Raw genomic sequence first — 12541 nt, 5'->3', positions numbered from 1 at the left:
TGTGGCGTCAGCGACAGGCCACAGGGAATGTCGTTGTGGCATAAATCGCGGTACGGAATGGACTGTCAAGACTGCCAGAAGAGCAAGAGGATTTGGGCTTGGCTCGGGGCAGACAGTTCATTCTTCCTTGTAGGACAGTTTTCTTTTATTCACACATGGAAAGATGAAAGGTTTCCCCCACAGCTGCTCATGGAACAGTAGCTCCGAACAAGGGATGTGTTGAGAGGAACTGGCCTACTGTGCTCAGTGAAGGCAGCTCCTACAGTTCCTGGCCCTTTCTTCCTTTGTCCGTGGAATCAGCGCATTGTCTGCTAGGTCTTGGTCTCACGTGCAGTGCCAAATGCCACAACACTATTCCATTCGGCATCACTGAGGGCTCTTCCCACAACCCAGGGCTACCAATTTTATTTCACAAAAGGTAGAGGTATTTATTTTTCCTGATTTGTCTGCCTGCTTGATGAACTGCCTCGCCGCGGTGCCCCAGTCTGATGGGAACTGGGGACGGCAGAGTGAGATGGAACCCGCCTCCCTGACTGGGACCGAGGGGAGGGAAGGTGGAAGTTAGCAAGTCCAAGTGCTACAGAACACACAGCATGGCCAGGTGTGAAGCACACATGCATCTAGAACTGGGAGTCCTCTGTTCAGGTCTGCTACTGTTCTTAAGACCCCTTCCAGAAAGACGGGATCCCGGGACGGAGACCACAACCATGATCCGAGTTAGAAGTCACCAAGCCAATATTGGGTTTCCTTTGGAGTTGTCTTTGGGAATGTAGAAATACAAGCTAGCCCCTTTTTAAAAGCCTCGATGGAGAATCCTAACAGAGAAAAACATTGTGTGGCCAGGCGTGGGCGGAGGATGGCTTTGTCATAAGAAGAGCTATAGTCCTCCATAGAGTTTGGCTGAAAACTGAAAACGTTGATTGGGACAGACTGGTAGGTTCCTTCAGTGCCTTCCCATTCATTATTTTTCCCTCTTACTGCAGTCAGTCACATTTTTCCATTTTCGTCTCTTTTCCCTTTTAACTCGAGGAATGCAGTTATTAACTTCCATTCTGTGAAAAGGAATCTGTCTATCTGTCAGGCCTTCAGACAGGAAATAATGGATGTTTTGCCACAGGCGATACAATAGGCAGCGTTGGACTTGGACTTCGAGCCTCCCTGCTTGCCTAATGCTGCCTCTGACCCTTGTGTTGGTTGAGCGGTGAGGACCCTAACAGAGTAGCATATAATCCCTCGTTGATAGTATATCCCATCCCATCTAGGGTTTATTTATAGTGGGAGAGAGATGGGTGCCTGAGGGGGTAAAGGTGATTGAAGGAGTGTGTGTGTTTACATTTTATCTTTGAACTTCTTCCAGGAATATTTACGTTCCTATCATGACTGTGGGAGGATGCAACCAAATTAGAGTTTTACTGTATTTTTGTGTTTTGGGGTAGGTAGGAAGTTATATGTATTGTGTAACAACCTAGCATGATGACATGTAGTCTTGTCTCTTTGTGGAAGATATATGCAGTATTGCAACCTTTCCTTTCAAATGTTCCATAAAAATCTTTAAAAAAAAAAAAATTCCAGTTATTCAACTATGAGAAAGAAGGACATCCTGCCATTGACAACAATAGGAGTGGACCTTGAGGGCACTATGCTAAGTGAGATAAGTCAGACAGAGAAAGATAAGTACTGTATGATATCAGTTACATGTGGAATCTAAAACAGCCAAGCTCATAAAAACAGAGTAAAAGGGCGTGGTTACCAGGGGACCTGTGGTGCGATGGGGTGGGTAGATTGATGTTATTTAGGGGTACAGGCTTGCAATGAGGAGTAAATATGCCTCAGTCTAATTCACAGTATAGCGAATATAGACAGCAATATTGAAATTGACTGTTGAGCAATGCAAGTTTGAATTATGCAGGTCACTTACACAAGAATTTTTCTAATACAGTACTGTAAGTGTGTTTTCTCTACCTTATGATTTTCTTAATGCTTTCTTTTCTCTAGCTTACTTTATTATAAGAATACAGTATATTATATATATAATATACGGAATATGTGTTAATTGACTGCTTCTCTTACTGGTAAGGCTTCTGGTCAACAGTAGGCTGTTAGTGGTTAAGTTTTTGGAGAATCAAGAGGGACACCTGGGTGGCTCAGTCAATGGGGTGACCAACTCTTGATTTTCAGTCAGGTCGTGACTTTGGGGCCCTGGGATTGAAACCCCCCATCCACCACCCGCCATTTTGGTCCCCATCCTCCGGAGTCTGCCTGAGAGTTTCTCTCTTCCTCTGCCCCTCTCCCTCCTTCCTAACCCCTGCCCACCCCCACCCCCCCGACGTGGGCCTGTGCTCCCTCTAAAATGAATAAATAAATTCTTAAAAAAAAAAAAAAGTTTTGGAAAGTCAAAGGTTATCCATGGGTTTTCAGCTACGCGGTCGGCTACGCGGGGGTTGGCATCCCTAACCACCACATTGTTTGAGGGTCAACTGTATAATCGCCAAACTTACTAAGAGACTAGACCTAATTATTCCAACTACAAAAAGAAGTAATTATGTAACATGATGGAGGTGCTAATTATCCTTATAATGACAATCATAGTAAAGTATACCAGTGTATCAAATGAATATACAGTACACCTTAAAATTACATATATAATTTAGTTCAAAATGTATTTGAACTAGAAAAATCCAAACAAGTTCTCACTGATCATCAGTTTAGATTTGCTTCCCTCACTGTTTTTATTAGGACTCATTGGAATGCTACAGAAACTGGAGGTGGGATTTGTTTCGTTATCGTAGTTTGGAGAGGAGTATATACACTATTATTTCCTCCTGGGAAAGATAAGTGTGGTTAGAAAAATATTCTGATTTACCAATAGTTATTTCATTTTTATTCTTAGATTTGTACTGATCTGTGCAGAGAACAAAGGAATTTCAAACATATGTAAAACAAAGTTGCAAAAGTCAAGTATAGTAACCTGACTCATTTTAATTGTGAAAAAATGTTTATTCTACATAACTCTACCAAAAAATGGATTTAATATAAATTGCTTCTCTACCATGGTACAAGCACTGTTAAAGTTTACAAACAGCCATATATTTATTACACTAATGATTTTCTTTCCTTTCTTGTTTTTCCACATTTCTCTTCCTGACTTCTTCATGATTTTTTAAAATGCCAGGATTAAATCTTTCATGTATCTTTATAATCAGGTTTGGCTTTTCAAAACTGTTACGAACAGAAGAACATTTAACTTTATTCCAATTCTAACAATGTTTGAAAGGCCACCACATACCAGGTCTCCTATAAGCTGCTGGTGATAAAGTGATGGATAAAAAAGTTTCTCACCCACGGAACATAGTCTAAAAGGAAAATAGAAATTATTTATTTGTTTCTCTTAATGTATTCATTCATTCATTTATTTATTTAACTACTTATACTAATTACTAAGTACTTCTGCAGCTCTCATTACATGCTAGGTGCTATTCTAAGCAGTTTGCTACTATTTCATGTAAACAATTGTATATGATGAGTAATCTCTAAAGAGGTAAGTCATCATTTTTAATTTGGATTTCACTATAACTTAATAATAGGGAACAACAGAGAGTTGAGGCATGAAGATAAACACACAACATTTCTCTTTTATTCAATTACATCTTCCAAATGTGAGACCTGGACAGGACGAAAGAGAAGTCCGGTCCCATATAGCAGGAGAGAGATGCTTAGTGGGGGGTTCCTCATCCTCTTCCAGCCTTTTTCTTTCCCTCCTCCTTCCTTAACCTGTTGTTGACACTGCTGTCACTGTGGGCTGTTGACCTGATGTTGCCGTTGACTCCTTCCATGCTGTTTTATTTGGGGAGAAGTTAATGAAGAACACCTGTCTTCAAACTTTGCTTGTTAATCCCTATTTTCTTAGACTTACTATGTCTTACATACATGATTTTCAAGATGACAATTTACAAACTAAACCTAAACTTGAGTAGTTTGAGGAAGGTCTTTTTTTCTTTTCTAGTTCCAAATCTAATTTTGTCCTTTGAAAGTTCATGGAGCTTCCTATTGCATTTCAACTGACTTATTCTAGAAATGATGTTCTGTACTCTCCATTGCACAAGTTGTACTACAGTATTTCAAAAGCCTTTAGAAATTTCTTCTGGTTTTTTATAAACTTCATTTTGCAAATCAAAATAAATTATATGGGTTAACCAAAAGGTACTGTAAGAGAGAAATAAATGTGTAAACTGCATGAGAATAAGATCGTTACCATGCATTGAACAGTCTTTTAATTCTGGAAACCTTGAAAAAAAAATTTGTGAGTTTCTTCTAGCAAATTCAGGAGACTCCTAGAATATCACCTCTGTGAAAACATTTTCTTGACTACCTAATGTATTTGACCTTTGTTAGTCTTCGTTTACAAAAGCTGAAACCTATCTCTTGGGTTATTCACAATTAGCTAGTTCAGCCTATTGCTTATCTAGAGTTAGCCACACCCCCCACCCCTTGGCTTGTCAGTATCATCAAGTCCACATTTAGGCACTAATTATAAGTTCTAATAATAAGCAAAATTTCAGTTGGGTAACAACTGCAATCTTAAATATGTGTTGTCTTTTAAAATTCACCTTTAAGGAAAAAAAAATACCATATACCAATTCTTTGTGCTGGTCTAAGTTTTGAATGTGCCAAAAGTGTGCTTTGTTTTTAGGACCATATTGTGGAAGTTTGCCTGTCCCCAAAGAACTCCTATTGAACACGAACGAAGTCACTGTTCGCTTTGAGAGTGGATCCCACATTTCGGGGAGGGGATTTTTGCTGACCTATGCCAGCAGTGACCATCCAGGTATAGCAGAAGATCTGGTGGTACAGATCTAGGTGGCCAAATCTGTCAACTTGTGTCTGTCTAAGAATTCCTCTTGCTCCTTTTATCACCATCACGGGACAGAATTGTGACCTAGTATAGAATATGTGAAGAAAGAGAAGGATGCAGTATCTTGGTAAGCAGTTAGGTCTGAACTTGGAATACTTTTATCAAACATGTTAGGTTGATCAGCTGACCTATGTGGGAGAGGTTGATCTCATTTTCCTAGAAACCTTGGATGATGCATCTTTGGGGCTATTTTATGTTCTGGTTATTCTCTGGAGCCCTCCCCAACATTTCTTAGCCTAGGGAACAAGCCTTTTAACCAGTGGCACCTCTGCCCTCCACGCCCTGCGTCCACTCACATACACCAGTGCACCAGCATGGAGGAAGCATGGCAGTGTGAGTCACATGTGAAGTCACTGTCACAGTGTGCCTTAACCTTGGAGCTGACACTTGAGCAGGAGAGAAGGGGAGTATGAAAACTGATGAGAAAGGAAAGCATGACCTCTTGTCCAGACCTCTTGTGCTCCAAGGTGATTTCTGTACCCACACTCCATGGCTGCCCAGAAGTACCCAGAGTTTCTGCTCTCAGTCCCTGCTGGCAGAAATGCTCTAGAAAGGGGGTGCACCTTTATTTCCCTCTCAGCCAATCAATCTGGCCAATCCCAACAGACCCCAGCAGGTTGAGTGTTCACCATACATTGCTCCCTAAGAACTACTGAATATGTTAAGGAAAGAAAGAATTTTTGCAGCAAGTGTGGAATATTTTGGAAACTATCCTAGGTTGATCTAAACGCATTAAAATCCAGTGCATTTTAGCATGCCCATTGCTGGGTGTTCATTCAGTTCTGTATTCCAAAGAGCATTCTCTTTTTTTAAGTCCTTGGTCCTGACTGATCAGAGTGGAAAGGTTATATTCTCAATAAACATGTGGTTCCATGGTCACTCAGATGCCTCTAGCTAAATTGCGAAGTTAAAATGTTCCCAAACCTTCTCTATGAACTACATCAGGCTTTTGAAATTGTTTTCCTCTTGCCAAGGGAGGTTATTATACACATGATCTTTGTAGGCAAGTGGTGGACAGTAATGAACCAGTGTTGGTTTTTCTGTTTGAAATAGTTACTGTTACCATTCACTGGGCAATTGCTGAAAAACCATGGTTGGTGGTAGAAATGAGAAATGGAGGAAATTGGTTAAATCCTGAAGACATTATTCTCAGTTTTAATTAATTTTTAAATGGACAAATTCAGATAATAACTAGATAGTGAATAAATGCTTTTTAAAAATCCATTTTTAGGGGTACCTGAGTAGCTCAGTCAGTTAAGCTTCTTCCTTCTGCTCAGGTCATGATCTCAGGGTGCTGGGATCAAGTCCCACCTTGGGTTCCCTGTTCAACAGGGAGTCTGCGTCTCCCTCTCCCTCCACTTCTCCCCCGCCACCCCCCACCTTGTGCTCTCTTATACTTCACTCTCTCTCAAATAAATAAAATCTTTAAAAAATTTTTTTTAAATCCTTTTTTATTTAAACTTACTTAAAATTCTTTCTTTTTTTTTTTTTTTTGAGCATGAGTGTCCTTCCATTCAGTTTCCTAATTGCAGTTATCTTTTTTTATGACAGATTTGATAACGTGCTTGGAACGCGCTAACCATTACTTGAAGACAGAATACAGGTAAATACAGTGTCCAGGCTGTGCTGCAGGCGTATGTTGCTGGAGATTATGTTTTCCTTCACATTAAACCAGATAAAGTACCTTATTTGTGTTTAGTGTTTTTAAAATCATTTATTTTGTAAGTAATGAATACTTGAAATGCTTTCCTATAGAGCAGAGATGAGCAAACTTTTTGTCCAGGGCCAGATAGTAAATATTTTCAATTTTGCAGGCAATGTAGGCTCTTTTGCATCTATTCATAGTTTCTGTTGCTGCTGTGATACGAAAGCAGTCATGGACAGTATGTAAACAAACGTGTGTGGCAGTGTTCCAATAAAACTTTATTTACAAAAACAAACAGCAGCAAGGATTTGGCCATGAGCTACAATTTGCTGACCCCTGAGTTCTACTATGAGTACCAATGAGCCATAGTGGAGTCTAGAATGTGTTTTTTGACCTGGCCAGCATTTGGAAGTGACTTTTGGTAATTCCTTCATGTTCAGAAGGAGTTCATTTTGTCTTTCTCGCAAAAGGGAAACTTACTGAGAATAGGAGATGAAATTTTTGATTCCAGCTTTACTTTAACTTGAAAAATTACTGAATCTCTTTGATGTACCTTTCCTCGTCTATAAAGTGAGAGCAGTTTGGAGCAGAATTTCTCAGCCTTGCCACCATTGTTATTTTGGGTTAGATGATTCTTTGTTGTGAAGAGCTGTGCTGTGCATTGTTGGATATTCACCGTCACCAGTATCGCTGGTCTCTACCCTCTGTGTGCCGGTCTTGATAACCAAAAATGTCTCCACATGTTGCCAGATGTCTCCCAGGGCAGGCAAAATTTACACCCTGTAGAGAACCACTGGTCTAGAGGGGACTGTCAGTAACACCACTAACAACAGCTAGAACTCCTTAGAGTGCTTTCTTCATGCCAGTCACAGCTCCCTAGGCTTTGCATATAAATAACTCAAGTGAATGTTCCAGTGGGCCTGCAAGGTAGGTTCTGTCAGACCCTGAAAACAGAAGCACAAAGCAATTACGTAGCTCTCCCAGGGCTACACATTTCATGAGTATACCCAGACAGTCAGGCACGAGAGTCAATGGTCCTGACTATCTTGGATATGCTAGTAAATGAGATTATTTTATATGCAGAATCGAGTCTAGTGTTAACTAATATTAAGTCTAGCAGATAAGCAAAAAAGAAAATGGCCAATAATATAAATAATTAGACAATAATTAAAATGACTAATAATTACATTTGCCCTATAAACTTGCCGTTCATTCATCATGGACAAATGCCAGCCTTGTCTGAGATCTTTCCAGCCATACCTATAGAGTCCCAATGGCAATATGGCCTCTGGACATCAGTGGTCCTTTCCTGTCCTACAGAAAAGAATATGCTCAGGTCTGCGGGCTTATGATGCCAGACCATATAGGCTACAGCCCAGCCGTTTTGTAATGTTTAGGTAAGATGAGGTGTGTGACTAGTACAGGTCCACATTCCCTCATCTGTGATTGTGAAATGTAGAAAGCTTTAAAAGTCAAAGGTTTTGGGGCGCCTGGATGGCGCAGTCGGTTAAGCACCCAGCTCTTGGGTTTTTGCTCAGGTCATCATTGCCGGGTGGTGAGATCAAGCTCTGCCCAGGTTCTGTGCTCAGTGTGAAGTCTGCTTGAGAGTCTCCTTCTCCTCTGCCCCTCCCACTCATGTTCTCTCGCTCTCTCAAGTAAATAAATAAATCTTAAAAAAAAAATAAGTCCAGAGGTTTTTGTAACTCATTTGATGGCAATACCTGATCAGTGCAAACCTAAGTTCATTTGACAGCAAAATTTAACTTAATTGAGTCTATATAGTCTTTATGCATTGGCCTTGAAATGACTGGTCATGTACCTGATACAGAGATATTAATATATGCAGCCATCAAGTGAATAAGGTCTGAAAATCTAATGTGTACCATGACTGTAGCAGATAACACTGATTTCTATACCTGAAATTTGCTGAGAGTAGAACTTAAATGTTCTTGCCAAAAATATATATGTTATATATGTGTGTGTGTATATATTTAAATATATGCATTTATATGTTAATATATGTGAGGTGATGGATATATTAATTTACTAGTTGGGTAACATATACCAAATCGTCATGATATACATTTAAAATATCTTACAATTTGTCAATTATATCACAGTAAACCTGAAAAATATATGTATACCTTTTATTCTGATTATACAAGTAATTTATAACTAATGTAGACCATCACTAGCCATGTGTGGCTATAAAAGACTTAAACTGTGACTAGTCCAAATTCAGATATGTTATGGGTATAAAATAAACTACAGATTTTGAAGACTTAATACAAAATGAAAAGGCTGGAAATACCTTGTTGAAAAACTTTACGTTCATTACATGTAGAAATGGTAAAATTTGAATATATTGGGCTAGCTAGAATATTTTATTAGTTCTGCCTTTTTTCTGAACCGAATTAGACTGAATCAAGATATTACAGAGTCAAATGGCACAGAAAGTGAAAGTTTCTCAAAATAGTCTTCTTGGAGAGAATCCAGAGATAATCTTCCTTGTCTTCTTTATATTCATGAAAAACACAAGTTGTTATTTTATATATTTTAAGCATATATTTTTATAAAACAAGATCATGCTATGTATAGTGTTTAGAAATTCCTTTTTAAGAATTATATCTTGGAGGGGCGCTTGCCTGCTCAGTCCAAAGGGCAAGCAACTCTGGATCTCCAGGTCATGAGTTCAAGCCCCACATTGGGTGTGGAGATTACTTTAAAAATAAATAAATAAATGAACTTTTAAAAAGTAAATAAATAAATAAATAAGAAAAAAGTAAATAAATAAAAATAAAAAATATATCTTAGACACCTTTGAATCAATTAAGATGCATTAGGGAAGCTCATTGTTTAATAGAGTTAATAATGAATCCTTATATAAAGCAAATAATTATTGTGTAAAACTTGCCTTCAGGTTTACATTTTAGATTAATCTGTGTTTTCACAAGTCAGATTTCTGATTTTTTATTAAAACAAAATATGCCTGGGGTGCCTGGGTGGCTCAGTTAAGGGGCTGACTCTTGATTTTGGCTCAGGTCATGATCTCACGGTCCTGGAATCAAGCCCATGTCAGGCTCTGTGCCCAGTGGGGAGTCTGCTTGAGGATTCTCTCTCTCTCAAATGAATGAATCTTTAAAAATAATAAATAAAACAACATATTCCCTTCTGCATGTTCTATGGAGGAGAGAAAATACATTTAAGTATAATTTATACTTTTTAGTTTAGTGTAATTTAATAAAATATCAATTCTTTATTTCCTTTTTCCAGCAAATTCTGCCCAGCTGGTTGTCGAGACATTGCAGGAGATATTTCTGGGAATCTGGTGGATGGATACAGAGATGTAAGTAATTGAGGGTAATTTTAGGGCAGGAAGGAAATTTAAAAAAGTGTTTGTTGCTCTGCCTAAATTCATGATAAAGTCATGTCAAATAAGATCTAAAACTCTGTAGGTAAATGAACAATTCTCTTTTTTCTGAGAATAAATGAAATAAGTATAAAAACCAAGATTTATTAATGCATGCATTCCTATTTTTAGCATTTGCACTTAAGCATGGTGTAAGTGAAATGGTAAATAAAACCCTTTTCAAAACCTATGAGTGTGGGGCACCTGGGTGGCTCAGCGGGTTAAAGCCTCTGCCTTCGGCTCAGGTCATGGTCCCAGGGTCCTGGGATCGAGCCCCGCATCGGGCTCTCTGCTAGTGGGGAGCCTGCTTCCTCCTCTCTCTCTCTGCCTGCCTCTCTTCCTACTTGTGATCTCTCTCTCTCTCTCTGTCAAATAAATAAATAAAATTTAAAAAAAAAAAAAAACCTATGAGTGTGATTCCATCTATTTTTTTTATAAGAGGTCATCTGGTAATTTTTTTTGTAATTTATTTCTTTATTTTAACGCTTCCATTGGTTCTTGTAATAGCCAAGGACATGACCGTTCACATCACAGAGTAACAATATCACGTCTGGGACCAGGAAAGCCAGCAGCCCTGCACTTCTGTACTAGTCCTTCCTTCCTCGCATCCCTAGTTTCTTCTGCAGAACAAGACTCTCCAGTTGTATATGTTGTTCCCAGAGAAACATACATTCTTAAGAAGTCATTTGTCTAAAGTATATATCCTGTCTCCAGATTCACAGTCCTTCATTTCTTACTATTTACGGATCTTAATCCTGGAAATTCGGTATCCAATTTTTGAATGTTAACATTGCTACTTAACTAGTCGAGTTTCTAGCACAAGAGAATTAGCTGGAGTTATTAGAAATGTGAAAATCTGTGTAGTGATGGAACTTATCTAAGAGTTTTTGACATGTGTCTTCATGCATTGAAGAAAACATACATATTCCAGAAGATGGATAATTTCATCTCCAGTAGGCGGGAAACAGACCTGGCTTTAATTTTTGCTTTTAATAGATCCTGATTCTGGAAGTAGCGTACTTTGCTATTTTGCTCTTTGTTTTCTTTTTCATGTATTGTCTTTATTTGCAAGATTGACATAGGATATGCATTTGGCCTATAAATTGTTTGAATCTTAAAATGATTTCTCATACCTTAATTTGAGATATACTTGGCACAGGCTATTTCTAAATGACTTCAGGAAATTAAGGGAAATAAACAGTTGAAGTATAGTTTTCTCCTCAGCAACAGAAAGTCTCTTTGTTATTTTTGCATCCACACAAGAAACTTCAAAATTATGTGCAATATTCTTGCTTTAGTTGTTTATCTCGCTTGCTCTTGACAGAGCTCTGTGTTTTAGTACAGCAGGTAAATAAACGGCCTCCTGCATGGTAGACCTGAGTACATGATCTGTAGGTGCTAGCAAACAGGTTTCCTATTCGAGTCTAGTTGGTTTTTCATATCATTTGCTTTCGGAATGACTTTACCTGGAGGGAAAATTTGTATTTTGAAAACTAATCTTTTCCAAGAAGCCTTATTGGTGCCTTTTCGTATATGTTGATATTGTGGCTGTATGAGTTACCTGTTGCTACATGACAGTATGACTCCAGACTTCAATTAAAACAACCCATGTGTTATCGTTCGTGTTCTGTGGGTCAGGAGTTTGGGCACAGCTTAGCTGAGTTCTCTGCTTCAGGATCTCACAAGGGTGCATCCAAGTTGTCAGCTAGGGCTGCATTTCATCTGAGGCTCTGCTTTGCCTCTCAGCTCACGTGCTGTGGGCAACACTCAGTTACTAATGGATTGTTGAATGGAAGACCCCGGTTTCTCCCTGGATTTTGGCTGGAGGCTTTCCTCAGCTCCTTGCCATTTGGGCCTTCCTGATGTCCCTTCTTGCTTCTTCAAAGCCAGCCAGGGAGACTCTCCTAACAAGGGAGCCTTCTAGTAAGACAGGTTACAACCTTATGTAATTTGATCCTGGGAGTGGCATCCCATCACCTTTGCTATGTGCTATTAGTAGAAGAAGGCAGCAGGTCCCACCGACACGGAGAGGGATTTCACGGAGAGGGATTTCACGGTGGGAGAATGCCAGGAGGCGGGGATCCTGGAGGGTATCTTAGAGTCTGTCCTCCATGGTGCCTTCATCTTCGGAAATGTGTTCAGTGGTGGCATGTCCTTCCTGGAATCATCTTTGCAAAACCAAAGCATATTCTGTAGGTCAGGATGACAGAATCTGTAAAACAAGTTACTAGAGAAGCTGTTAACGAAACAGGTGCTCCGTCTCAGAAAAGAAATATATTGTCTTCAAGAACAATGACAGAAAAGGGATTAGTTCATTCTATGTTGTTCCAAAAGATAGGACTAGGATCAGAGGATGAGAGTTATAGAGAAGCCAGATTCAGTCGCATATGAGGAAGAACCGAGCAGTGTAAGGTGGGATGAGATGTCTTGAGAAATGGTGAGCTCTAGTCCCTTGAAGTGTCAAGTGTGGGTGTTAAACCATTTGTCCGATATGGCCCGTATATGTCTGGGAAGGTGCTGTGAGGCGGAGAAAGTAACTGTCAGGAATATCAGTAGAGAACTTTAACGGTCTTTT

The 12541-nt window shown here is 39.2% G+C and overlaps 1 protein-coding gene across 1 annotated transcript in view; it reads left to right on the top strand.

Annotated features, from left to right (window-relative positions):
- The window catches only part of DCBLD1 (discoidin, CUB and LCCL domain containing 1), a gene marked incomplete at its 5' end in the record, with an annotated part of 66565 nt that overhangs the window by 33897 nt on the left and 20127 nt on the right, over positions 1-12541 (top strand). The window contains 3 exons of the mRNA XM_080805607.1: positions 4691-4825; positions 6464-6515; positions 9831-9903. Of these exons, the coding sequence (XP_080661733.1) occupies positions 4691-4825; positions 6464-6515; positions 9831-9903 (260 nt within the window). The remainder of the gene's footprint in view (positions 1-4690; positions 4826-6463; positions 6516-9830; positions 9904-12541) is intronic.

The sequence above is a fragment of the Martes martes genome, assembly GCF_963455335.1.
Source record: "Martes martes genome assembly, chromosome: 6".
Classification (NCBI taxonomy): Eukaryota; Metazoa; Chordata; class Mammalia; order Carnivora; family Mustelidae; genus Martes; species Martes martes.
This window is presented reverse-complemented; position numbering and strand designations above follow the sequence as displayed.